At 34.1% G+C, this 27,640-nt stretch overlaps 5 protein-coding genes across 17 annotated transcripts; all 5 read left to right on the top strand.

The window, feature by feature from the left end:
- Positions 1-217: 217 nt before the first annotated feature.
- LOC112465669 (chorion peroxidase) lies at positions 218-7,238 on the top strand. 12 transcript variants are annotated; one of them, XM_025033335.1, is made up of 7 exons: positions 230-418; positions 1,585-1,641; positions 1,706-1,883; positions 2,400-2,849; positions 3,662-4,214; positions 4,533-5,631; positions 6,284-7,238. In XM_025033335.1, the coding sequence occupies exons 3-7, from the start codon at positions 1,750-1,752 to the stop codon at positions 6,472-6,474; spliced, it is 2,427 nt and encodes an 808-aa protein (XP_024889103.1). In that variant the 5' UTR covers positions 230-418; positions 1,585-1,641; positions 1,706-1,749; the 3' UTR covers positions 6,475-7,238. The 12 variants fall into 12 exon arrangements, with proteins under 12 accessions (XP_024889099.1, XP_024889103.1, XP_024889101.1 ...); XM_025033333.1 differs by having other exon boundaries at positions 230-439; positions 1,095-1,641; XM_025033331.1 differs by having other exon boundaries at positions 218-284; positions 1,501-1,883.
- Positions 7,239-10,050: 2,812 nt separating this feature from the next.
- Positions 10,051-12,476, top strand: LOC112465649 (ubiquitin-like domain-containing CTD phosphatase 1). Its single transcript, XM_025033295.1, has 2 exons — positions 10,051-10,312; positions 10,841-12,476. The coding sequence occupies exons 1-2, from the start codon at positions 10,153-10,155 to the stop codon at positions 11,671-11,673; spliced, it is 993 nt and encodes a 330-aa protein (XP_024889063.1). The 5' UTR covers positions 10,051-10,152; the 3' UTR covers positions 11,674-12,476.
- Positions 12,477-13,496: 1,020 nt separating this feature from the next.
- On the top strand, positions 13,497-20,597 carry LOC112465652 (phosphatidylinositide phosphatase SAC2). Of its 2 annotated transcripts, XM_025033299.1 has the most exons (13): positions 13,622-13,718; positions 13,974-14,341; positions 14,427-14,690; positions 15,258-15,412; positions 15,525-15,697; positions 15,786-15,978; positions 16,069-16,396; positions 16,488-16,558; positions 16,759-16,983; positions 17,461-17,682; positions 17,778-18,094; positions 18,173-18,382; positions 18,459-20,597. In XM_025033299.1, exons 1-13 carry the CDS (start codon positions 13,622-13,624, stop codon positions 19,445-19,447), a joined length of 3,612 nt encoding a protein of 1,203 aa, XP_024889067.1. In that variant the 3' UTR covers positions 19,448-20,597. The 2 variants fall into 2 exon arrangements, with proteins under 2 accessions (XP_024889068.1, XP_024889067.1); XM_025033300.1 differs by lacking the exon at positions 16,759-16,983 and having other exon boundaries at positions 13,497-13,718.
- A 1,372-nt stretch (positions 20,598-21,969) lies between these two features.
- On the top strand, positions 21,970-24,077 carry LOC112465653 (zinc finger CCHC domain-containing protein 4). The gene is made up of 4 exons (XM_025033302.1): positions 21,970-22,248; positions 22,323-22,867; positions 22,974-23,676; positions 23,768-24,077. The coding sequence occupies exons 1-4, from the start codon at positions 22,182-22,184 to the stop codon at positions 24,001-24,003; spliced, it is 1,551 nt and encodes a 516-aa protein (XP_024889070.1). The 5' UTR covers positions 21,970-22,181; the 3' UTR covers positions 24,004-24,077.
- A 116-nt stretch (positions 24,078-24,193) lies between these two features.
- On the top strand, positions 24,194-26,000 carry LOC112465654 (neurophysin 1-like). The gene is made up of 3 exons (XM_025033303.1): positions 24,194-24,561; positions 25,214-25,418; positions 25,765-26,000. Exons 1-3 carry the CDS (start codon positions 24,436-24,438, stop codon positions 25,884-25,886), a joined length of 453 nt encoding a protein of 150 aa, XP_024889071.1. The 5' UTR covers positions 24,194-24,435; the 3' UTR covers positions 25,887-26,000.
- Positions 26,001-27,640: the final 1,640 nt, after the last annotated feature.

Below are 27,640 nucleotides of genomic sequence, written 5' to 3'. Positions count from 1 at the left end.
TGTGTCTCTAAATCACTCACGAAAAGAAATGGAAAATAGTGCCGAAAATTATTTCATGCAATATTCGTTAATAAAAAATCATTATGTGATTATGTGCACAAACTGTGGTCATTTGTTGCCGATATAGATTTATGTTCTTGAGAAACCCAACAAAGGGCGGAAGCCTTTTCATAATACGACGGCGTATTACATTACGTACGTATACAAGATGCGTAGCATCATGCACCGCGGCATCGTCCGTCGTCCCTAGCAGTCAGACGTCGGCGTTCATTGTCAACACCACGGTATTACAATAACATCAATCTCGATAGAAACTTTAAACAATGTAGAGTCTCAAACGTTGACGTAATGTCAAGAGTACAGTGTTAAGTTACAAACGCATACAGGATGACAATTGGGAAATTGCTGAAACCAATCGGTTGTTATTTTTGTGTAATAGGTGAACGGAATGAAATAAATCAAATGTTAAAGTGCAGAAAAAACACGTTATTTTTGCTAGTGCAGTGTAGTGCAAAAGAAATGTACACATATATAAATTTGTAAAAATAAATATAAAAAAAAGCCTAGCAATTCGGCTGGTTGCGCGACTCATTCTCGGTGATATACGTATTGGAAATGATGATGATCATCCGAATTTGTATAATATGATTGAGGTGTTTTTAGAAACTATTAAATATACTTAAAAAAGTTCCAGGTATAAATGCATTTCAATGAAAAGCATTTTATACTTGGAACTTTTCGAAGATATAGTCACATTAATTATTAATGTTATAGAAAGTATATTTAATAGTTTCCAAAAACATGCATTTATATCGCTCATGCCGAGATCTTTCGAACACACATCACTGAAACATCACGCAAGTTTTCGGCTTTATGTTTTTTTACAAGTTCACAAATATGTATCTTTTTGCACTATATGTTAATAAAAATGACGAGTTTCTTCTATAGAGTAGTTTAACTACTGGCCATTAATTATAAAATAATAGTTATTTAGTTTAAGCAACTTTCTGTAGATACATTCCTTAACTTTGTTACTTTTCGACGTCTGTGTGACAGCAAAATTCAATTGCACAATAAACGACTTATTATTCCAGTTTGTCTTACATTGCGATTCGCGGTCGTATTTTCGTATGCGGCAGGATAACGTGTTCGTTACGTGATTGTTACAAATCATCTCTGCAATATGTGTGATCTATATCGAGACGCAGACTCGTTGCCACCGCCGTGTCTCACCGCAAAATAAGAATGTAGCGAGGCAACTCATGTTTCACTCTTATGTAATCAGGTTGTCTGCGTGTGAACCAAGTAATCCACTTTGAAGACTTTATTGGATATATTCTCTTCTCCATTCGTTCTTCATCAACGAAGAACAAAAATCATATACATAAGTGCGCATATAAAATCTTGTAAATGACAGCGTCTCGTTAAAACCTTAGGAGCGTCTCGGTTAAAAATTATTTTGAACGTTCCGGTTTTTTCTCATTGACAATTTTTCGACAGAGGAGGGCAAAGTTTGACGGTGCGGTGTGTTGTGTAATCACTGGGATCTTAATTAACAATTTATTATAAATGCTGCACCGGAAGAGCTCGGGTATTTGTACGTATCGATCACTCATGCGAGAGACGCGTTAGTCGTGCAAGGTGAGTCACATAAGGGAGATCAAATTACCGAACAAGAAGGAGCCTCGCCTGTCTATTACCGCAGGTAGAATTCTGCACATTATCTAGCCGTATTTCTGTGCGACGAAAATGCGCAATATCACGGAAAGAACGCCTCTGAGGAGATCTGCGGATTCGCCCGATTACATCGAGTTCGCCAGCTTCTTGAGGACCCGAAGAACGCGGCTCCGACAGTTCCAATGCTGCGTCTGCGGCATCCTGATGTAAGTTCGTGTGGATCGTGTACAAGATAAGAAATAATAAATTAAATAATTTCTCATATAAATTTCCAAATTTCGAAACCACCAAATTTTATTCTACACATTATAGAAATAAATTGTATACACTTTACAAAAACTGAAGCTAAATTAACAAACCTGCTGTTTTGGAAAAAAAAAATGGAAAAGTGCAAAAGTCAGAAATAAATAGTTCAAGCTTCAATTCAACAACCATCCAGCTAGCAGAAGCTTCTAAAAGACATCTTAAAAACGCTTAAAAGACATCCAAAGCACATCTGAAAAATGATGTCGACTTTTAAATGTCTTTGTGATATCTTTAAGACGTTTTTAGAACTTTCTGCTAGCTGGGTAAGATTTCTAAAATCGAGCCGCCTGTCAGTAAGCGGAAGAATTTGACCTAATGTTAAATAACAGCAAATTTTATGCCGAAAATATCACACATTAGAGAGATTGAGATCGCTGAGCGACTAGATTTTTTAATACAATTCTCTACGATTTTAGAGTGGTTTTCACCATGGCTTTGGTGGTGTCCATCAGCTATTCTATGAGCCATACCAACTCCACTAATCCCGCGATCGACAACGCAACGTCCCCCGGCAACCTAGGTAGCACCTTGAGATTAGGACTGGCACCTGAGTCCACCTCGCACGCGGCCTTCAGCAGTACCGCTAGTGCCACAGCCGAGCCCAATTCCGTCCTAATATCTAATGAGGACATCGACACTCCGACGAAACATCTCAGCCAGCTAGAATACACGCAGGGATTGCGAGCTGGCAAACAGGCGATGAAGGATCGTCTATCCGCAGATATGATCGCCGCGAAGTCACCGTTACCGTCTCCATCCCCTGAATCCAGGCATCGCCACGCAGTGAGCACGTGCTCCAACGTTAGCGCTCTTGCTTTAGCAGCGGTAGGTGAAATCGCGGCAACGAGAATAATCGAGAAAATGAGGTGAGATTTGGTCTTGTTCTGTATGTATGTCATAAATACGACGTAGAACTTGACTTTTTAAAAAAAAGTATTACCCAACACCTTATATAGTTATAATTTAAACTATTAAAACTGCTTTAGAGACGATCTATAATCCACATCAGAATTTAAGATATAATGTTATTAAATATTAATATTAATTATATTTAATATTATTTATAATTTTATTTTTTTTTATATAAAAAGAAGAGTTTAAAAAATCAGGACGCACATTTAGTTGGTTGCATGGTATAATGATTCTTATGTTATGTTTAGATTTGGCATGTGAGTGAGACTATTTCGATGTAAGGAATTCTAGAGTCTAGATAGAAGGATAGATTTCTTTTTGAAAGCGCAGTTAATGTTAGAAGCGTATTTAATAGTTTTCAAAAGCTCCTCAATTTTAGTGCAAGTTTAGATGGTCATTATTTCATCGAAATCATTGAACCATGCAACAAATGTTGATATTTTTCTTATAATATTTATTTTTAAGTACAAATTTATAAATGTATATTTTCTCGGCATTATGTGCTAATAAAAATAAGTTTTTTTTTATAGTATAGTATTTAATTAATTTCTTTTGTCCACTTATTACAAAATAACAAATATCTAATTTCAGCAACTTCTCAATTGTCAACCAGTAGATCGTCTAAACTTTATTTTTTGGGACTAATATTTATTTATTAATGATCGAAATTATCATATAAAGTTGTTATAATATAATACATATAATCATATAAAGTTGTTTATAGCTAGCCTTTACTTAGGATTTTACTGATATTTTTCTATTTGAGGTCCATCCATGATGAACCGTCGGCGATTGATACCTTCTTCGATAGCGGCTGGTTACCGAAAAATATATGCAAACGATACTTCAATCACACCTGCAAAATCGGCAAGTACCGAACTATCGATGGCAGCTGCAATCGGCCGAGAGGATGGGGCAGCAGTATGATGCCTTTTCGAAGAACCTTATCACCCGATTACGCCGATGGAATCGAGTCGCCTCGAAAGGCACGATCCGGGAAGGACTTGCCTTCTGCTAGGGAAGTCAGTCTGAAGGTGCATAAACCTTCGGCTAGCAGCAACCCGTCCTTCACGGTGATGCTGGCGGTGTTCGGTCAGTTTCTGGACCACGACATCACCGCGACTGCGCTCAGTCAGGGTGTCAACGGAAGTTCGATAGCGTGCTGCCCGCCGTTGGGAAGACAACATCCCGAGTGTTTTCCCGTGCGAGTAAACGCCGGCGATCCTGTGCACGATCTGACTGGCAGGACCTGCATGGACTTTGTGAGATCGGCGCCGGCCCCGCGATGCAAACTTGGTCCCAGAGAACAGCTCAATCAGGTAATCGCGTTCGTTATAATCTATTTACGACGTAATGCGGATCGCCTTTTCTAAAAAGATGATAACATGTATGTTTCCATTATGTTACTCGAATTTCATTAAACTTTTGATTGAAATAATGAGCTCGTCTTTCCTTTTACTTCCAACTCTAAAACATAACTAATTGTAACAGATCAGTAACTCTTTCCGAAAAAAACGGATTTTCATAGATGTGTAAAATTTATGAAACTGGAAGATTTCTGTCGAACATAGATTTGAACATAACTTGTCAAAGGCAATCCAGACTGAAAGATTTTGTAGATAATCCGTTGCGTCCAGGTCAGCGCCTTCATCGACGGCTCGGCTATTTACGGCTCCGACAATGAGACCGCTCGCGACCTGCGCGAGTTCACCGGTGGTCGTTTGAGGATGCAGTTCACTCCCGACAACAGGACTCTGCTACCACCCAGCACGAATCCCAATGACGGTTGCAATCGGGAAGCTGAGCGACGCCGGGGTCGCTATTGCTTCGCCGCGGGCGACGCCAGGGCGAACGAGAATCTACACCTGACCACGATGCACCTTCTCTGGGCGCGACAGCACAACAGGATCGCGAACGAATTGGCCAAGATCAATCCCTCTTGGAGCGACGAGACGCTCTATCAGGAAACGCGGCGTATTGTCGGCGCTCAATTGCAGCACGTCACTTATCGCGAATTTCTGCCCGTTATCGTAGGCGACGAGAGAATGAACGAGCACGACTTGGACCCCCTCGAGTCGGGCTACAAGAAACAAACGCACGATCCGGACGAGCCGGAGAATGATCCGACGATCGCCAATCACTTCGCGGCCGCGGCATTCCGTTTCGCTCACACCTTGCTACCGGGGTTGATGAGAATGACGGATGCCGAGAAAGGCACGTCGTCCTATATGGAGCTGCACAAAATGCTCTTCAATCCGTACAGTCTCTACGCCGCCGACGGCGTCAGACGTTCGGTTACCTCGGCCACGACCAACGTTATTCAGAGGTACTCCACGCACGTAACTTCGCAGCTGACAAGTCATCTCTTTGAAGACCCCATGGACAATTCTACGGTACCATGCGGCCTTGATCTGGTATCGTTGAACATCCAACGAGGACGGGATCATGGATTACCGGGATACCCTATGTGGCGGGAATATTGTGATCTAGGAAAGGTGGGGAATTTCAGCGACCTCGAGGGCCACCTGGACCCTCAAGTACTGGAACAGATATCGATGCTCTACGAGACTGTCGACGACGTAGATTTGTATACCGGCGCATTGGCGGAAATACCGGAGTCGGACAGCTTGATCGGGCCCACGTTTACGTGTTTAATACTTGATCAGTTCGCGCGTTTGCAAAAGGGAGATCGTTTTTGGTACGAGTTTGCTGAACAACCATATCCTTTTACAGAAGGTACGATAAATTTCTCTAGTTTATATTTGTAGCAACTATAAAGACTATTTTTTTTTTTAAATTAAGGGTTGGGAACGTTCCTCCAAAACGCCTTGCAACCCTGAGGAAAGTCAATAAACGATACATATAAAGACTATTTTTAAAAGTACACCAACAAATAATAAAATTTCAGTATAGGAATTTATCAACGAATTTATCAACTATCTTTTAATTTTGCAAAAAATAAGTAATTTATGCATTTGTAAATTTCAAACATATAAGTTCCTACAGTCTTATTGTCCTATCATTCATCTAAAAAGATTTTAGATTTTAATTAAAATCTTTTTTTTATAACCATATTTGTTATCTTTTGCGTAGAGTTTTAGTTTGATATAAAATTAAATTAAAATTTTATATTTTTATTATTTTCTAAAGTCTAAAATATGCAGAATTTAATTATTTCACAGGACAACAAACTATAGTCTTTAATTGTCACAGCCTCGATTTAAAGAAAAAAGATGTAGATATATATTTTTAAGAAATGTGCTTTTCTATATATATTAGTTTGCTATAAGTTTTTGATATTTATAGAACATTTTTATTGTGTCAAAATCTTTAATATTAAATGGAAATATAAACGCAATAAAAACCGTAATATTTATACGAATTTCAGGCCAGCTCGTGGAGATACGCAAGAGTTCGCTGGCAAAGTTAATATGCGATTGTTCTGACGCAATCACGCACGCTCAGATGAGAGTTATGCGTTCTGTTGGTCCCGACAATCCTATAATATCGTGCGAAGATATACCAGGACCTTCCTTTGCACCGTGGAAAGAGAATCATGTTTCCGATGCATCATCGTAGCATTTAAAACTTTAGAAATAAAGCGTATATATGTACAGAGTATTTAAAAAATTATATATATTGGATATACTTTTAATAAAAAATGTATTAATCACTTTAGAGACAACTTTTTTAACTGTACTCGAAGAGTATTTGTCGACTTAAATTTCGGAAAGCCAAATAGATATAAACAAAACTACATTTTTCAGTTAATTTCAAATGGAGTTTAATATAAGAGGAGTTTGATTGAAAACGTAAAGACATATATATATTATAATGCTAGAAATTAGAAAATTACAATAAATGATGATGTTTGTCAGCATTTTTGCTAGAAAAAAGTTGATTCTAAATTGGTTAAAAATGTTGTTATTAAAGAAATATATATAATGGTTTGGGATATTCTGTCCCGGGAAAAAATGGAAGAGATCTGAACAGATTTGAGCAGATCTCATCAGATCCAATCCACTCAGATCTGGTTTGATCAAAATATTGGCCCTATCTGATCAGATCCAATCAGACATGAGTAGATCTGATCCGATCCGGTGTCCATCCACTGCAGAAAATTGTTGTTTTCAAATGTTATTTTTTAAATGTGTCACTTTATTATAAAAGTGGACTTTACAATACAAAAGTTGTGCCATTCCACGATTTATATAACTTGGCGCAACTTAGCACGACACTGCCGTGTCTGATACCGTTCTTATACCACTGTTCATCAAATTTTAAATACGAGAATCATATTCCGTCGGATGCCATCTATCGGATACTTTGAGATGCAACTATGATCTGATCATATATAATCTTATATGACTATATAAGTTTATATGTGATTATATTATTTTATCAAATTATAAAGTATGTTTGCAAAATAATTTAAAAGATTTATGTTTTATATATACATATATACATTAATCTTTTGTATTTACCTATTATTAATTAATTTTGCACGGTACTTTTTTAATGGAATATTTATAATAAATTCTAAATATGGTGTCAAAATTAACAATTATTATTAAATTGGCAGAGACTATATTTATTATATATGAAGTAAATCTTTCATAGTTTTATCTCGAGATATTTTTCAAGTGTCCTTCTCTATAAAACCATGGAATAATTTGACGTATAATTCTGTTGTTTCTCGAGTATATATTCCAAACGCTTCAGGATTTATTGCGTATCCACTAGACATTGTTCTTAAAATTACTGAGAATCGTAATATAAGTTCTTCATCAATTCCAGTAATTTCAGCGCCCAAATCTGGTTTTTCAAAAAAACGACGTGATGTATTGCCATCATTGGTAGTATCAGCTGAAGGTTTTGGTATGTCTACTAACAAACCCATTTCAGAATATAAACGATCTTGAATTTGTTTTTTACGCAGTTCTACCTCCTTTTTTTCATTTCCTTTAACTTGCCATTTTTTATATCTAAACGATAAGCAATGTGCAAGAGACATTCAAAACACCGAATCCAAGCATGCAAAGTGAATCGACAATCCAAAACTGAATGTTGTAATATCAACATTAACTACTGATGCTTTCTCAATATCGTTCATCATTTTTGGAGTAGCTCCGCAAACATAACATTTTTGTGACGATACATTTGTTAATGCATTACAGATGTTCCCATCTACCATTGTCAGCAATAATACATATTCTATTGCGAATTTTTTTTCTTCAATTTTAATAATAATTGGAACAAGTGACTGAAGTTGTTCTTCAATAATTGCTATTTCTTGTTTTATTATATCAGTCGATTCTTTTTTTATAATTAATTTAATTGGTCGACAGTATTTTGTTCATCCTGGTCGTGGGTTATTCCATAAAATTAATTTTGCATTTTCTCCTTCGGCAAATAATTGTAGCGGCACTAAAGATATTATAAATAAGTTCTCATCAATTTTTTGTTCTGCAACTGAAAAACATTTTTGCTTGTAAATGCTATGACCTGAGCTACCGTCACATCCCCATTTAAATAATATTTTTATCATAGTGCAAGTCTCATGTTGGAGTACTTAAGTAGTATATAAACTTTCTTTAAACTGATCATTAAGGGGCCTATTCTGTAAATGTTAACGACATCATTACTGTTTTGCGCAGATATAATATAATATATAATATACCTACCATAGAAAAGCACGCAACGATATCGTTAACGTTTACAGAACTAGGCGGTAGCGCAAGAAATAGAGATATATACACTTACATTTTCATATGTGTGTATTGTTTCTATTATTTCCTTCTTTTATATGATTCAAGTGCAGTATTAACATCAGACATTTCGCAGACTAATTTAAATTATTTAATTAATTCAGTTTAATTAGATTGAGCAAATTTTATATATGTACTTTAAACATTTTGACAATAATAAAATAAATATTCGTCAATGTATCCTTATTACAAAATCATTTCGCTCACGTTGTTGACATGTTTTTATAAAGTTACTCGTTTCTGACAAATACGATTATATGTGTAGCTAAAAGTTTGAAGCGTTCCTGGAGCAAAAATTACAAATATATGATCTAATTTTAAAAAACATTACAAAAGAAATATATACATATATATATGTATAAAACAAAAAATATTACAAAAAAAATGTAAATAAATAAACAAAAGATAAAAGAGGTCATATAATAAAATTTTCACGAAAATGATAATTCCTGTGTCTTGGGGTAAAATATACAAATGCGAGGACACTCTCTAAGAATTCTAACTGTAAGAATAAATTATAGATTGTTAACAGTCGGAACTTCGAAATGCTCCGTTTGAACCAAAGTATCTCCTCGAGTACTTGTATACATGTAATAAAAATTCCTAATAATTGTCCCTGTGTTTTGTGCCAAAATATACAAGTGCGAGGACAAGCTTTAATTAAGATCCATTACATTAATAGAATAATAGTTTATTAACAATCGATCAATTTTTTATCTTAAAGATGTCCTCGCACTTGTACATTTTGGCACAAAACGCACAATTTATCTTTTATCTTTTTATTACCTTTACATTGATTTATTGTTATAATTTTATTATCTTATATATAAGTATATTATATTATATATTTCTCTTTGTAATCCTTATTATTAATTAGCGCAAATTTTTAATTTTTGCTTCAGGAACGCACCACTTCCCTACATGCAATGATTATATTATAAACTATCAAAAAAATCATTAAAAATTTAAGAATATTAAATTTTATATATTTATAATAATAATTAAGTTTTATGCATATAATCATATAATAAAATTTAATTATCACAGTTTATTTTTGTTTGTGTTATCGTCGCACTTTATACTTATATCCCACAGTTCTCTAAATAAAAAATTATTCTCACCCATTGAATCCTGTAAATTAGTGAACCTCTTCTCTCTTTCTAAAGTGGATGCACTGCTCATATACTTGTTACGGTACGTCTTGCTAGTCTCGCAATATTCATTACCTCGTCTGTGATTTCGATAAATCACAACGTTTTAGAAGCAATGTATGTACTATCTTACTACTATATTTTTTATCATTTTTAGCAATAAGACGTTCGTGTGATCAAATATTGAAAAATATATTTTTTAAATCAGACTCGACGTTATCGATAATACAGTCGCGAGACCGCGTCACTCCGGTCACTCGTCACTCGCGAGAGTATCTGAAGGTTTCTTTTCTATCGCGATGCACGCGTTCCATTGATACGATTGGAAAAACGAGAGGATGGAGGGTGAATTAAGAATTGTGGTGAAATGGAGCGGAAAGGAATACGATATCCTCGATATTCAAGTGGAAGACACGGTTCTTACTCTAAAAGAGCGTATACACAAGGAAACGGGTGTTCGTCCGGAGCGACAGAAGCTGCTGAATCTAAAGTTTAAAGGTTATGTTTTGAACTGTTTTTTTGATCAGTTTCATCAGATAAATGATTATTGTCGCAATTTTAATCATTTAGTTTGAAGTCTATCGTCTTGAGAGAAGTGAAGAATGTCTTGCTACTAATTATCATATTTTTCTGAAATTGTTTAACTTGTATTTTATGTATTACATAGGCATACACGAATATGTACAATAATATATATGTGTAACATATAAAATACAAGTATATACATATATATATATATATATGTGTGTGTATGTATGTGTATTATATATGTGTAAATATTATTTATGATTCTTAAAATAATTTCTTTACTTTCCTACACCTATACATGAAAATGGAAAAAACGATAGATAGCTCCTAGAGCATATTAGATTATGTTAAATCTAATGGTTTTTGAAATAACTTTTTTAATTTCTATTCATTGATTGTTTTTATTCTCGAAAAGCAGTATAAAACTTTATAATATATATACAGTTAAATACACAAGGGTTCTAAAAAAAAAAACTATAAAAACTTTTACTTTATTAGGCAAGGCAGCGCAAGATGAGGACATAATCGGCAAATTAAATCTGAAGCCTGGTTTCAAACTGATGTTAATGGGCTCGCGCGAGGAGGATATCGCTGAGGTCAGTCAAGCACCCGAGAACGTACCTGATGTGATCAACGATCTCGACATAGAGGAGGAGGAGGTAGAAATCGAGAAGGCTGAGATAAATCTACGTAAAATTCAGATACGAATCGACCGCTACGTGATCACAGAGCTGAATCCTCTAAGGGAGGGTAAGAAGCTCCTTGTGCTGGACATAGATTACACTTTGTTCGATCACAGATCAGTGGCAGAGAGCGGCTCGCAGCTGATGCGTCCGTATCTTCATGAATTTTTGACGCGCGCTTATAAAAATTACGACATAGTCATCTGGTCGGCGACTAGCATGAGATGGATCAACGAGAAGATGAAGCTGCTGGGAGTTTCGAATCATCCGAACTACAAAATAGCCTTTCACCTGGACGTCCTCGCTATGATCACCGTTCACACACCGAAATACGGCGTTGTCGGGGTAAAACCGCTTGGCATTATCTGGGGAAAGTACAAGCAGTTCTCCGCGAAGAATACAATAATGTTCGACGACATCAGACGAAATTTTATAATGAATCCGCAATCGGGATTGAGGATAAAACCCTTCAAACACGCTCACACCAGCAGAGTCAAAGATTTCGAGCTGCTGAAGCTGTCGAGATATCTGGATATGATAGCTGACGTCGATGACTTTCAAACACTTAACCATAGAAAATGGGAGGAGTACAAGCCGAAAAAGAGCGGCCAAAGCAATGAACAGACTAGTAGCAGTGAGAAAAGTTAAATTTTAACGAAATTGTTTCTTCTTGCCAATTCGACGAAGGTAGTCGATCGATTGAAGGGGAATGATATTGATTGACGGGAGGCATACAGAGTGACTTCAAGATTTTTATATGATAAAATGAAATGCATGAAGGGCATGCATTTGTCAGTTATTTTAAAATCATGACTGAGAAAAACAAGGCTGTTCTACATACGTTGGATAGGAATAACGAGATTAACTTAGCGTCAGTTTCCTTCGCACTGCATGAAAATTTGTAATGCGTGTGATATTGACTTTTCTGAAGACATACAATATTTTCACATGTTTCTTATTCTATGTAATTTGTGATGTATTTATTGGTTGGTTGTGTATACGTATATAAGAGCCTTTTAAATAAAATGCACGAGCGCAATCATGTAACGTATTTGAGTAGATCCACGTGCTGTGCATCACGTTTATAAAGTTTCCTATATGTATTTTTTTTTGTTATATTTGCGTTTTGCAACACGCGGCACGAGATGTCGGCAAAACTTTTAATTTCATATGACATGAAACGGTTTAATTGTTCATATTTACATTTACGTGGGCGCACTGCGTGGGTTTCGTGCAGCATATTTCAGCCATTAATATATAATAAATGCATTAAATTATGCAGACTGCAATATCTATCTATATACACTAAATACGTTGACGAACTTTTATTTAGGGAGTTAATCAATTGTTAAATAAGATACTGTTTCCATTTTTCATACCAATTTAAAGTATTACGGAAGAATGTAAAATATGAGAAGTTCACATAACGATTTTAATAAAGCTAATTTTATCCGAAAATTTGATTTAATTTTGTCCACCTTCAAAACTTTTTATCTGCTAAACACGATAAATATATATTATTTGAAATATATTTACAATTTTTTTTTTCTCCCAAAACTTGTACGAATATATAGTTTCTGCTTGGATAAGTTTAATTTGTTTTTCTCACTAAATTCGCATATTCTTACATATATATATATATATATATATATATATATATATATATATATGCACCGTATATATATATATATATATACACGGAAAAAAATGATGTATCAACAGCATCAGTGTTATTGAGATAAAATTTATTGACGCAACATCAATTATATTAATGAACAATAAACATCAGATAATTGTTTTAATAATTTGAATATTTGGTCCAATAATATCCAGTTGAATTAACTACATATGCTTGTAGCAGCCCGTGACGTCGACGTTTAATTGAAGCAACTTCATTTTCTTTCCGTGTGTTTTCAGAATTTTGAATGCAATTTTGAAAAAGATTGCTGATAGAAGATATAGCTATAATATTATATTTATGCACAAGGAAGTAAAGATTTCAAAAAATTGGCTTCTATAAAAAATTACTATATATTTTATATAAAGTTTAGATAAATAAGTTTCTAACTAAACATAAAATCTGTCCAAGAAACGCGCATTCATCCCTTTCTCTAAAAGTATCGCGCTAGAAAAAGTATTTATTAATAAATGCACAAAAAGGAATACTACCAATCAGGTCATCAAGAACGACTCTCTATATCGAATCATACGAATCGAGAAAGCACTTCGCCGGAATATCGAGCGACTGGGCCGTCTCATCGTCATGCCCATTGAGGAATAATAGAATTGATTCGCGTCATAGGTCGCATCTCTCTCTTTCTCCTCGTCGATCGCTCGTCGTCGTCGCCTCTTATACACATACGAGAGAAGCATGATCGACTGACTAGAGGCCTAGAGGTGCCAATGGTGCTGTTTTGCCCGCTGCCTGCGGGCCTGGTGGCACATTGGTAATGGCACCTCTGCGACTGACATGAGCAGTAGTGTGTTAGTCATGAGCAACATGGCGAACGCTCGGTGGTAGGCGGAATAATTTGCTGGACGCGGAAACGTCATACATGCTGCCCGTAGCTGTCAAACTCGCTCGGGAAGCAGAAGGATGGAGCTGTTCCGCACTGACACCCATTTTATCTTCGTGAAAGAGAGGCACAGCCTCTGGTGCGACAAGTATACCGGCGAATTCGCCGCGAAATCAGGTGGGTGCGCGTACAATTGCACATTTGTCATGTGAGCGGGTACGAAAGCGTCGCTTGCGAAAAGCGATCTCGGTGTCGCGTGTCGAGTGTTGAGAACGCGAATCAGTTCCATTTCAAGTGCGAACATGTGCATTATGTCAGTATAAAGGTTTATGTGAATGACATAGTGCCTCCAATAAAAGATGAAGGAATGTTGTATTTGGAGTCTGACACTTGTGTGACAGCAACATTTAATTATTTCAATGGGTTTTGCAGATTGGGAATGGGCTACGCCGAAGGATTTAGAATGTCTGGGAATGTTTTATGGAATAGTGGGGAAAATTGAACAGACATCGGTACTGGAACCTCGCTTGATGCTCATAAAGGATATCACGCCAGCGGGAGAGTTGCACGGTGGTCGTGTTGTTTACAAAATCAAGTCCATCGCGTTTCTACACATTGGCACGGAGAATACGGATATTGGCTTGCTGCCCTGCAAGAAACATCAGTATGTGTTGAAGAAGAAAGGGAGCAGCGGACTGTTTGACGTACCGCAGAAAGCAGCTCTGGCGAAGACCTGGGGTACGATCAAGAACGCCACAAATACCATAAAAAATACTACTGCCGCATTGGCTACATCTCAAGTAAGGAACCTGAAGCTCCATTGACATCCGTATAAATCCATATTTGGTGTCTCGTAGAATTTTTACAAGCTCAATATTTCTTTAGATGAAGTCCACAGTGACAAAACGAGGTGTAGTGAAGGACAAAGACAGATTTGAGAAGAGAATATTGGAAGAACTGAATAAGATATTTACCGAAACTGATTCATTCTTCTTCTGTCAGACTGGTGATATTACTAATAGCTTGCAGCGACAATGCGTATTGGAATCTCAGCATGGACAGGACAATCAAGATAAGCCATTGTGGCAACGTGTCGATGACAGATTTTTTTGGAACAAATACATGTTATATGATATTATTAATCTAAATGTTAGTAATTTTTTAAATCATTATTTTTATATACAGCTGACTCCAGATAATAAAACTCCTTACACAATGCTAGACAATAGCGATAGTATGAATAGCAACAAAATTTTTAACCTATCGGAAGCTTATCAATGCTGTAGCTTTGTTGGCAAAATTTTAGATGCTTTCTATTTACATCAAAACTCAGATAATTCTCACTTGTGACGTCATTCTGTCTTTATTCTTCATTAATTGCCAAAAAGGATAGAACAACATCACAAGTGAGAATTATCTGAGTTTTGATGTAAATGGAAAGCACCTTTTGTCTCTATCGCTATCGCTATCGCTATCGCCTAGCATTGTGTAAGGGGCTTAAGATGACAAAGATTATATTTTGTGATGCCCAGATAGATATCTTATGATGTTGTTATATGTATATTCATAAAATTTATTACATAAGAATTATTTTTATTTGCTTAATAATTATTAAGTGGATATATTATTTGAAGCCAGCTATATAATGACAATATTCAGTGACCATTCAAAATTTACATTCCTTTGTATAACATTTGCTTATGTCTTATTCTGCAGACGGATAAAGCAAACTGCTGGATACTACCGATCATTCAAGGATATGTTCAGATAGAAAAATGTATAGTGGAGGTAGGTTTTGATGAACAACCACAACAAGAGATATTTAATCTGGCGATTATATCAAGGAGGAGTAGGTTCCGTGCTGGAACTAGGTAACTTTTATTTACATAAATGGTTTTTATAATTACATGGTCATAATTATTTTATCTTACCAAAAATTAAACATATTAAGATTAAAAAATATTTCTAACTGTAATCACACAGGTATAAGAGACGCGGAGTGGATGATGATGGCAAGTGTGCAAATTACGTTGAGACTGAACAATTAGTTTGGTATCATGATCATCAAGTATCCTTTGTGCAAGTACGAGGAAGTGTGCCAGTATATTGGTCTCAACCTGGGTACAAATATAAACCTCCACCACGGATTGATAAGGGTATAAGCAAAAAAAAATAAAAGATCATTTACGTGAACTAGACTAGATTATTTTAATAGACTAATAATCTCATGTAATGATATTACAGACGAGGCTGAAACGCAGGTAGCATTTGAAAAGCATTTTGGTGAAGAGCTTACTTTGTACGGGCCTATTTGCATTGTTAATCTGGTCGAACAGTCTGGCAAAGAAAGGATTATTTGGGAAGCTTATAGCAACCATGTATTTAATTATAATAATTCAGATATAACGTACACCACTTTCGATTTCCACGAGTATTGGTAAGTATCTAAGCATAGTGTAATTGCTTAATCTCGTGCTTCTCATCCTCATTACTCACGTTTATCTTGGTAATTTTATGTTTAACACAGTCGAGGAATGCATTTTGAGAACGTAACTATTCTGGTTAATGCATTGGCTACAATGCTAGCAGACATGGGTTACTGCTGGCGCGATAAACAAGGTATGATTTGCATGCAAAAGGGCGTATTCCGTGTGAATTGCATAGATTGCTTAGATAGAACAAACGTGGTGCAAACCGCTCTGGGTAAAGCTGTTATGGAAATGCAGTTTTCAAAATTGGGACTAATACCACCTGACGGAATTCTGCCTGCAAACATAATACAGACTTTCCAATCGCTTTGGGCTAATAATGGAGACATTATTAGCAAGCAATATGCGGGAACAAATGCTTTAAAGGTCTGTACGTCTCACAAATTGCCCGTGCGAAGTCTGTCTTAATATAAATAGTTTCTAAATGATTTCTACACGATTTCTTTACTATTTATAGGGAGATTATACGCGTACTGGGGAGAGAAAATTTACCGGACTGATGAAAGACGGCATGAATTCCGCAAACAGGTAGACTTTCGTACTCCTATCTTTCACATTTTGTATTCGCTTAATTTTGTTCACTTTTCATCGTTTTTCCTCTTTTATTTCCAACATCTCACGTTACACGAACCTTCACAGTTATCATGCCTTGAAGATAATATCCCAGAGTTACATATCTCAATGTTATTGTATAGAACCCTGACATTGGTCCTTTCATTTTCCTATAGATACTATCAGCAACACTTTATGGATGACTTACGTCAGGCGGCGATAGATACGCTGCTAGGGAACTCGATTGATGTTCACCAACTGAACAACGATTGGTCACACTATTTAGATATCCTTGATAATTGTTGTCTCGAACTTATACCTATGAAACCACCAAATATACAACTTCAACTTGCTACTCATCCTGACTTCCTTTATGCCACTGCTCTATATAATTTAGCAAGGTTCGTCGCTTGCTTTTAGCTTGATTTTTGAGAAATATACATCAGCTATGTATTTCTAAAGATAATTTAATTACTTGTTACTTTATTACATTATTAAATTACGTGGCGTAAAAAAGAGATGCTCTATACTATTGTCAGCATGAGAAGTTGTTTTTGTTATGCTATCAAAATCCTTATGCATGTTTAATTTCAATCTTATATTCTTCCTTTAATTTTGATCTTATGTTCTTCCTTTATTTTAATATTTTAATTTGATTCATAAGTCAATCAGATTTTTGTAAATGCTATTAGCTAATAAATTAGATATAAGATAAGCCGCTTTCTCATTTAAATATTCGATTTCTTTTATATATAATACGATTTATTATACACTTTGAATAGAATATTTTCTCAATGCTACTCTGCATCTGAATCATTCTTGAATTTTCAGCATAGTGAATTCAACATTTTGCATTGAGAATTAAAATGTTTTTGCAGATATTACTTGAATCGTTTCAAGGATGTCTACAGACAAGCGACGATTGATATAATGTTGGGTAATTCAGTAAGCGAAGAAGTATTCCTAGAACGCACGGACGAGGAAGACAACGCGGCAACTGCGATTCACGTGAAATTGCTGATTGAAGACTGCAAAAAATTACTGATACCTGACCCGGAAATTATTCTAGGCAGTTGGGGAGTTATCGATGCCGATCCTGTGTACGTATGAATAATTTAAATTGTAATGTTTCTCATAATACATTTATGCTGCGTCTGTTTGTGAATTTGTTTGTCAATTAAATTTCTTATTTCAGTACTGGCGATCCAACGGAGACGGAAATGGATACTATTTTGATATTGACCCGAGATAGCTATTATATTGCCGACTACGACGATCAAATCGATAAAGTTACAAACTACCAAAGAGTCTTACTGGATGATATCGTCTTAATTGAATTCGGTCAACCTGAAAATATGGTCTCATTTTTCATGAAGAATAAACATTATCACTGTATTAGAATCAATTATAAAGTAAACAGCGAGTACGGTTACTTTCACATGTTTCGTAGTACGAATTTAAGGTTTTTTAATAACATGGCGGTTGTGATTAAAACTGAGGAGGAAAGCATAGGTGAGAAAACATCTTTATTTATATCTATATCGTAACAATTCTGAACAAATTTTACACCCAAAATTCTTGAAATTACAGAATCTTTAAAGGCAATCTGTGAAGCCATTTCAGTAGCCATGGAGATAGCAAACTTGCCAAAGGTTCCCATAGCCATGAATGTTATGTTAGATAAAAGAAAGAGTAAATTAGTGAATGTTAAAGGCTCCACCGGATTGTTGGATATTTCATCATTTCCAGAACTAACAAGAAACGTATCTGAGACTCAATTGCTTGCTTTAAAGACAGCAGGTTTGTTGTTAAATTATCTCTACTATTTATATACACATATACATGAATAAAATATTTATAAAAAGCATACTCCTAGGTACAAAAGCTTTAACCAATATGTCGGAGCAATTCAGCAAATTGAATAAACTGAGTTTCGGCGCAAGGAAGCCAATTGATTTAGCGAAGAGTGTAAGTAACAGACAGACGGAGAACATAACAAAGCCGATCTTTACTGTCGGCAACAGAAATATCTCAGGTAATGCAGAAGACAAGAGTAATAGCAATAGCAGCAGCAGTAGCGAGGATATTGAAATGACACACGTACCCGTCGAGAAGCCAGCGAATTTCAGTCACGACAAGCATTTAATGGAAGCTTATACACCATTGATTGGTATTATTATGGGTGTGAAAAATACTAACGTCGTGGACGGTGGTGTTTGTGAGACCAACGTGAACGAGGAATTATCCAAGATGAGACATAACGACATGAATTTAAATTCAAAACCTGATGTGGCCATTGACGCATTGCATCTGATTCCGCAAACTGGATCCGGCACCAGCACTATCAGCGCTTCGCCACAAAAGACTACGGCGACTACGCCGGAGATAACGGTGTACGATGTAGCGGGCAACATAGGCGAGGAAAGAGATCGAACCATTCGAATGTCAAGCTTAACGCTTTCTAAGAATATCAGTCATTCGACGGGGGACGTTGATAATAAAGCGTTATCAGCTGGTATTAAGAGCACTACTCTTCAAACGGATGGTAGATTAGATGACAAGAAAAGATCAGCCTCCGAACATGATTTGACGTTGAGCATTACGTCGTCCCAGAGCGAATCTGCCTTAAAATCCATAAAGGAAAATATCACGAGCGTTACTAGTCCAGTAGCATCTACAGCCAAAGATATATTGTTGCCGTTCTCAAAATTTGCAAAAGGTGTTCAAACGTTAGGAGCTAATTTAGATCCCAGAAAACTGAAGACAGGTCATATAATGCGAAATTTGTCAGAACACCATATGGAAGAGCGCCGGAAACTTCAAGAAAGATGGGCCTCTTGTCAATCTAAACTTATTGCTTTGTAAACTTTACCTAAATGACCAGCTTTCTGAACGCGATTCATCATTAAATATCAATTTTTAGAGCTTATTAATGATTGTGTGTTCGTGAATATTAAAATATTTACGAATTCAGTATGTCAGCGATGCAAATACTCTTACGCACCCTTAAAAGAAGGAATAAAGTATTGAAGCGTTGTATTATAGACAGTTTTATTATATATAGATTGCATAATTTAATATGAAAAAATATCACGTAGGAAGTAGCAAATTTTGATCACGTTTTGTAGAAAATCTTATAAATCGATCTCACTGCACCTATTTTCATATATTTTCACATTTCACAAATATAACATTATTGATGTGAAACATACGAAACAATTCACTGTAGGAAAGAAAACTGCATGTTGTGACAAACAAACTATGACTAACACAGAGTACAATGTGGTCAATATTTATTCGTAATCATAATTTGACGAGTTAACAAATACTGAATACAAACAATAATTGACAAACGAACTGAAGAATTTTGGTATTGCTATAGAATTGTGCTGTTCTTTTAGAACCATTTTCTTGACAACCCAACATCTATATGTGTAAAATTTATTATACATCTGCTAAATTTTTGGAACGTATTTTTATTGTTAATGACAATTTTTTGAAACAAATGTATTTAATGCGACCAATCGGTATCAAAACAGATATTGATACATAAATATTTTATAACAGGATTAAACATTTTATTCTTATTGCATCATTAAGTCTTGCCTTGTAGTAGTATCAAGATTTCATTTTTTTTAACAGAAATATGTTATATTTATTTAATATACGTAGATAATTCTTTTATATCAAACTACATAAAATAAATAACGTAAAATGCAGATGAGACGATTTATTTATATGGAAAATCAGGGAGAGAATAAGCTTCATAGTCAATTATGTAAATACAAAGGAATTATTTAAATATAGTTTAATAAAACGTATATATAACGTATGGGGTTAGTGATAAAGATATGAGTTTGAGATACATGGTTACCAAACACAGAACAAATATGATACATGACTATTCTATTCTTGTTAGCTTTTCGAGAAATATGTGTTAGAATTTTTTTAGAATTGAATATAATAATATAACTTTTAAAGTCAATAAAAAAAATACAAATAGAAAAATTGAAGACTCGTTACATAAAAAAAAATTGATTAAGTTATGAATTTATAAATGTGGTATATACACAATATAGTTGATATAATTTAAACGTGCAACAGCAGAACTGAGTAGTAAGTTCATGTATTGAGATCGCGTTTGTATCAGTGTTATAATTTTAGATGCTTTAACAGTTGTTACAAACTTAGTATACAAGTATTTCAAAAGCCAGCAATTGCAGTATTATATCGAGTATATGCTTACGTAACTGCAGAATACATTCTCCTTCGTCTATGTGTAAATCAATGATGTAGGAGGATTATAGGCACAAGGAAAAATATTATATTTATTATAGGGAACTATAACATGACTTTACATTGCCCACTGATGTAAATAATTCTCATTTCGGTGGTTTCCATTCCCCGTTGAAAACGCTTTGGAAACACATCGACATATTATAGCAATCCTAAGCTCGTATTTTTAGCGAATATTCTTTTTACTGTCAGCAAAATAGTCTGTGATACAATTTTACAGAATGCACACAGATTAAACTCACGAGCAGAGTTTGGAAAGCGTGCATTCTAAAAGATATTTGCAACGCTTTAGGATAAGAATGAAACTAGGCTGTTTACGCATTCTTAAAAGATTTTAATTTTGGTTTAATTAATGCAAGCTCTTATTTTATATTTGCTTGCTCTACTCTCAACTTAAAACAGAATTACTTTAGAGATACCTTGAATTTTAATTTTGTTTAATGAATGCAATGTAAGGTTCAGCGCAACTTTATTATCAAACCTGTGTGATGTGTGCTATTGCATCTAGCTGCAGTATTACGAATGACCTGCAAAAAATAGGTAAATTAACAAAAAATTTATTTCATGCGAAATTAGATCGCTAATATTAATTTAAATTGTTCTCTCTTTTTATCTTTTTTAAGAATAATTTTTTGATTTTTTCCTTCGAGCTTCAGGTAAAAATTTAATACATACATTACACATACAATTGTATACGCATATGTATCATTATTACAAATTTATTATTATAAATTATTTCTTAATTTACCTATTTTTTGCAAAATAAAAATATCGGTCGTATAAAATCATACGTAAAGACTATAGAGGCTTGACATGCTCCTTACATGTATCTGCTATTGTGTTTCCGGAAAATTGTAATAATAAGAAAATTTGCGGTATACACCAAACAGTAAACGTTCACAGCACTTGTAAAACAAATAATAATAAAACGCATTTTTGACTTGTGAGTCGTAATTAAATTTCTTCAATTCATCTTCCAAAGTTTCCCAAGCAAACTATTGTTGAAGTTATTTAAAATATTTCAAGAGTCCATTTCTATGATGTGTTTAAGTCAACTGATATCTTTTTCTTCGTTTGTAGTGCACAATTAATAATATTTATTTATAATAACTTGTTTCAGTTTAGTCAATGGAATTTAAAAAGACAATCATATTTGGCGCCAAATCGCTTGGCTCAAGCGGTAAGAAATGTCGCGTTTGTCTGGTTTACCATCTAATATATATGCACTTAGAGGGTCTCTAATATGCACAACTAGAACCAGACTCATCAGTCTGTACATTGTTTACGTGACAACGTGACGGGAATGAACGACACACGTGGTGTAGAATTTGTGTGGGAAAATCCCATAAAACATCCGCAATGTCCTCATGGTAATTTTCACACGTATACACATTAAAGTTTATTATATTTATTATAAGAAAATTAATTTTTTTTTCTTCGACAGGACCAGCATTACTATTTGAAAGATATGTCAAGGATGGAGTAAAGAGATTTTACGCGTGTTCCGCTTGTCGTGACAGAAAATTATGCAGATTCTATTTAGAATATGAGCAGGAACTGTCAAAATCTCAAAAGCGTATGTGGGAGCTGGAAAATAAGAAGTTTACTCAGCGTTATGTTCATCGAGAACTATACATTCGTTTTAACAAACTCAGCACAGCACCTGTGGCAAAAAGATGTTATTGCCATAATTGTGAGAAATTAATGTTTAATTCTGAAAAAGATAAGCACATGGGCCATAAGATTACAGAGAATTTAACTGATTATCAAATGCGTCATCCATCAGAGCTTTTAAAACCTTTAGAGAATGCGAAGAAGGAAGCGCAATATTTATTTTCTAAGAAATCTACAGAAGATATAATAAATATGCTTTTGAAACTTGGAGCTAAGCAGATCCTTTGTATTGGCGCACCGAAAATACATGAATATATAATCGAACATCACGCAGATAAAATGTCTTCTCTCCTTTTAGACTTTGATGGAAGATTTGTAAGTATTCTTAGCGGGAATTATTAATTATTACATCAATTTATAATATATTTTAATAATTTTTATAAATATATTTTAATGAATATTTTTTTACATGTAATTCCAGCATAACTTTTTTGGACCGCTGGATTATTGCTGGTACAACCTTTTCAATCATCATTTTTTTAACAAAGATGCTGTTAACGTGTTCAAAGATTTTCTTACTCAAAATGAGGGAAAGGATACTTACTTAATATGCGACCCTCCGTTTGGTGGCCGTTTGGAACCCATATCGTACACGATAAAAACGATATCCGACCTGCACAGAACATTAAATAAACATGTTCATAATGATAATTTTTTCTTGAAAATTATGTTTATATTTCCATATTTTATGGAGCATATAATGAGAGAAAAGAGCAATCCGTCACGTGTGACTGGTGGCTTGAAAGAATTGAAAATGTCTGATTATAAAGTGGATTATGATAATCATCCCTTATTTATATCAGAAAAGCATGGTAGAAAGCATGGTTCTCCAGTGAGAATTTTTACGAATGTACCGTTGAATCTACTAGAGCTTCCTTTATTGGATGGATATAAATTTTGTCGAGATTGTGAAAAGTGGGTTTCTAGTGAGAACAAACATTGCAAGAAGTGTAAAGAATGCACTTCCAAAGATGGTCAAACGTACAAACATTGTGATATATGCAAACGATGTGTAAAGCCTACTTGGGAACATTGTCGAATTTGCAAAAGATGTATGTTAGAGAAACATACGTGCGGTCCAATACCGAATATTGTAGGAAGATGTTTTAATTGTGATAAATCAGGTAAATACCAGCATGATTACTAATACTTCATCTAATACTTCTAATTATTATTAATTTCCATTAATAACATTTTATTAATTTATTTATTTAGGTCATACTAGAAAAGAATGTCCTAATTTACTTTCTACTGAAATCACAATTGAGACAGATATAAAGAAACGTAAAGCAGACAGTGAATTAAAATTAAAGGCAACTTTAATTAAGAAAAGCAAAGTTGGACATTCGAAGGAAGTTGTTAAAGAAAAAGCTGTCATAGTTAATAAAAAGGAAAACTTAAAACTAAAAAAGAATAAGAACTTAAAAAATAAAAAATCCCAACGAGAGTAAAATAAAGAAGTTAATGTAAATGTGTTTATATAATGTTACAGAGTAAGTGTATAACTATATGTAAATACAGTTGGTGTAAATATTATTATATTTATATTATTTAAAAATTTGTTAAGGTATTTTTTCTTTTTCTTTATATCTTTTTAAAATGTCATTTAGTATTTATTTATAGTAAAGAAAGCTAGAAGGTGGCTTCTGCAACAATGAATGGAAGAATAACGTCTTATTATGCGTTTATTCTCACATAGAGATCGGATTTCTATAATCTTTAGAGTGCTGAATTGCGAATGGAAATATTCCCGAATACTCAGAAGGAATTTTAAGTGCTGAGATTCAATGATATAAATAGCCGACGGTACTCCTCGAGGTACAGTAGTGTTTTTTCGATCGTCCGTGTATCATCTCGTGTAACATCGCCAAAATCTATTCAAAATGCTAAAGCAGCTCGTCGTTCTTGCAAGTTTGATTTTTCTAAGTTATGCTTGTTTGATTACGAATTGTCCTCGTGGAGGAAAGAGGGGTGATGTCACGTCTTCTTTGGGAACTGTTGCACGGGAAGTACGTTATCTTTTATATTATATATCATTTTGTAGTAAAATTTGTTTGATTTAGCCATTTTTTTGCAGACAAGTTTGATTTTATAAAGACTAGCAAATTCTTATATTTATTCTATTAAACGTGTAATTAAAATAAATAATTCGAATTTATGTTGGATGCTGTTCTTTTCTGTTATTTGAATATTACTCTTTTCTATTTACATTGATAGTTGTTAATTGTCCTAGAATTATATCTAGTTTCAATATGTGCTGGTAAAATTTTGCCAATCTTTATTAAGAAAACTTAAGAATGATCAATAAAGAGTTCATAGCATAATAAGCAAATATGATTAAAGTTAAATCTCAGGAGAATAATCTATCTTAATTGATGATTAACCATTGTTTATATCTTATATTTATTTAATAATTAGACTAAAGATGTTCATATAAATCCAATGTATAGTAAAAGAAACAAAAAATGGGACAAAAAGTAATTTTTTACATATGATAAAATATATAATCTTGATGTCCAAATCTCAAAATTTTCTATTTATTTCCTAACAAAATATTTATTCGCATAAACATCTATTAATATCTTCATATTTATTTATACATAAATACACAAAATATGCCATTTTGTGCAAAATTGAATCATTACAATATTCTTCTGCCAGTGTCCTTCGTGTGGTCCCAATCATCTAGGCCAATGCTTTGGGCCCCATATCTGCTGTGGCCCTAGTATCGGTTGCTTCGTAGGAACACCAGAAACATATCGATGCAGAAAGGAAAGTCTATATACAAGGCCCTGCGTCGCTGGATACGCGATGTGTCGTGGAAATACAGCAAGATGCGCTTCAAACGGGATTTGCTGCTCGCAAGGTGGAGTAAATTAAAAAATTTCTGTACATTGCATTTTTTTAATTTCATTTTTTTAAACAAAATTTATATCCATAATAAATTGAGTTTACAATATTACAATTAATTGAGTTTGCATTAGAAGCTCACAATGGAAATTGATTAGATAAATAATACGAAACTTTGTTTATATAATACGAAGATTAATATAGCAATAATTAAAATAATTAATTCGCAATTAGAAATTAGTAGCCACCAATTACATAGTGCTGAAAAATTCATATATATATATATATATATATATATATATATATATATATATATGTATGTATATATGTTGAAATATGTATATGAAAATTGTTTTGTTTAGAATCCTGTCACGTGGATACATCGTGCAGAATTTCCGATATTGCCGGCAACGACCGAAAACTCGATGCTAATTTGAATGTGATACTCCCAGGCAACGAAGTCTCTAGCGAAATGTTTCAATAATGTAACTAATTAATTTCACAGTTATTGTTTAGTATTCTGATATTTCAACTTATATAAAAATGCAACTATCCGGTGTCAACAATGAAACAAATAAAAGTGCAAATCTATAAATTATACAGCATGATTCTTTGAAAGAAAAAAAATAGATACCTGCTATATTTAATACAATTTAATAATATATACATAATATATGTATTTATCATAAAAATGTAATTGAAATTTTTTATTTAATTCGTATAATAATGCAAATTTAATGCAGTATCTATATATATGAATAAATTTCATACATTAGGCCTGTTCGTTTTACTGAACTTGTTGCACGGTTCATCTTTCTTCTTTTTCTTTTCACATTGGAGAGAAAAAGAATAAAAGATAAACTGTGCAAGAAGTTCAGCTAAAACAAACAGGCCTATTATTTTAGTGCGGTATAAATTTTTTCTATTCCTGACATTAACGTATCACATATAGCATAAATTGTTTAATCTGTTATCCATATATTCCACTGTATCCTTACATTCCGTTTCTTCGTGCAAATAAAATTCCAACTGAATAAGCAGTAAAAAAAATTATTTTACACTTATTCTTTTTTAAATCGCTATCGAAGGCTGCGGTCCACTTGAAGTTACTTATATTTAGAAGCGTTCTTCTTCTCCTTCTTTTTTCATTGAAAGAAAAGGAGAAGAAAAATGCTTCGAAGCATTTGTAGCTTCAAGTGGACCGCATAGTTTCACGATAGCATTCGTAATGGCGAATATTATCGAGCGATTGCAATATTCTCCGATTCGGTAGTCGTAACGGCAATATACATATACGCGAGGTATGTGCGCGAAGAATCAATGTCTTTTGATCTCTTTCGCAAAATTTCAATTAAGCTGGACATTGAATTTGATTGTAGAAACACAGGTACTTGACACGGATCCGTAGGTTTAAAGGAATCGAACGGTTATTCGATTCGAAAAACATCGCTAAATATATACTATAAAACTATAAAATAATCCTACAGTCAATTGAGAGAACAAATTCTATCGCGATCAGTTGTGTCCATTTGGTCCGATTGCCCCTTTTACGACTACGACATTCAGATATCGAGAGAACAGAATTTTCTTCATGCTTACCTGATTACGTCATCCGGCGGAAAAGAAAGAGGTAATAAGGGGCCTTTATTAGCGTCTGGTATGTCTCTCTTTCGTTTACGTGAGTTGAGATTGTTCTATCCAGACAAACTTATATAGTGCATAAATATAAGCATAAAATAATTGATTGTTTATACATGTGCATAAGGAAATGGACCAATCCATTTTCTTATAGTGTACATATATGCATATGCTTATGCACCATAGACGTATATAATAGACTGCGCATTCCCATTGGAGATCTTTCGCGGAGATGTAAAGGACGGAAGATATGCTTGCAGTGGCACTTCCTTTTCTAATTGACGTTGGTGAGGAGAAGGAAAGGTTAGGAGAAGTGATCACGTGGTTATTGACGCCTTGAATCTTGCTGCGGGAAAAATATCATCGTGCAATACATTGTGCAAATACAATACTCATAAAAATACATGTAAAAATGGTTTGGTATTCAAGAATCAGACTTTATTTATAGTGATACACAATGACAAACTCGTATGTGCTCTTAATAGTTATTCGTTCATAATGTAACTATTTATTATAATTAGTTCAACATATATGTAACGTTTAATTATAATTTTTTAAATAAAAGTATTTAGTACATATCTATGAATAAAATTAGATAAG

The sequence above is a fragment of the Temnothorax curvispinosus genome, unplaced genomic scaffold, assembly GCF_003070985.1.
Source record: "Temnothorax curvispinosus isolate PA1 unplaced genomic scaffold, ASM307098v1 QBEX01015410.1, whole genome shotgun sequence".
Classification (NCBI taxonomy): Eukaryota; Metazoa; Arthropoda; class Insecta; order Hymenoptera; family Formicidae; genus Temnothorax; species Temnothorax curvispinosus.
Note: the sequence above shows the minus strand (reverse complement) of the source record. Positions and strands in the feature narration are given on the sequence as shown.

What these genes read in the sequence shown, in the direction of transcription:
- LOC112465669 (XM_025033331.1), top strand. Translation starts at nt 1,750, where the DNA reads ATGCGCAATATCACGGAAAGAACGCCTCTGAGGAGATCTGCGGATTCG. An exon ending in TGCGTCTGCGGCATCCTGAT is followed by an intron (nt 1,884 to 2,399) that starts GTAAGTTCGTGT and finishes CTACGATTTTAG; the next exon opens with AGTGGTTTTCACCATGGCTT. An exon ending in CCAGAGAACAGCTCAATCAG is followed by an intron (nt 4,215 to 4,532) that starts GTAATCGCGTTC and finishes CGTTGCGTCCAG; the next exon opens with GTCAGCGCCTTCATCGACGG.
- LOC112465649 (XM_025033295.1), top strand. Translation starts at nt 10,153, where the DNA reads ATGGAGGGTGAATTAAGAATTGTGGTGAAATGGAGCGGAAAGGAATAC. An exon ending in GCTGAATCTAAAGTTTAAAG is followed by an intron (nt 10,313 to 10,840) that starts GTTATGTTTTGA and finishes TTACTTTATTAG; the next exon opens with GCAAGGCAGCGCAAGATGAG.
- LOC112465652 (XM_025033299.1), top strand. Translation starts at nt 13,622, where the DNA reads ATGGAGCTGTTCCGCACTGACACCCATTTTATCTTCGTGAAAGAGAGG. An exon ending in AGGTTCCGTGCTGGAACTAG is followed by an intron (nt 15,413 to 15,524) that starts GTAACTTTTATT and finishes GTAATCACACAG; the next exon opens with GTATAAGAGACGCGGAGTGG. An exon ending in GCTCTATATAATTTAGCAAG is followed by an intron (nt 16,984 to 17,460) that starts GTTCGTCGCTTG and finishes ATGTTTTTGCAG; the next exon opens with ATATTACTTGAATCGTTTCA.
- LOC112465654 (XM_025033303.1), top strand. Translation starts at nt 24,436, where the DNA reads ATGCTAAAGCAGCTCGTCGTTCTTGCAAGTTTGATTTTTCTAAGTTAT. An exon ending in TGGGAACTGTTGCACGGGAA is followed by an intron (nt 24,562 to 25,213) that starts GTACGTTATCTT and finishes TTCTTCTGCCAG; the next exon opens with TGTCCTTCGTGTGGTCCCAA. An exon ending in CGGGATTTGCTGCTCGCAAG is followed by an intron (nt 25,419 to 25,764) that starts GTGGAGTAAATT and finishes TGTTTTGTTTAG; the next exon opens with AATCCTGTCACGTGGATACA.
- LOC112465653 (XM_025033302.1), top strand. Translation starts at nt 22,182, where the DNA reads ATGAACGACACACGTGGTGTAGAATTTGTGTGGGAAAATCCCATAAAA. An exon ending in ACATCCGCAATGTCCTCATG is followed by an intron (nt 22,249 to 22,322) that starts GTAATTTTCACA and finishes TTTCTTCGACAG; the next exon opens with GACCAGCATTACTATTTGAA. An exon ending in TAGACTTTGATGGAAGATTT is followed by an intron (nt 22,868 to 22,973) that starts GTAAGTATTCTT and finishes ATGTAATTCCAG; the next exon opens with CATAACTTTTTTGGACCGCT.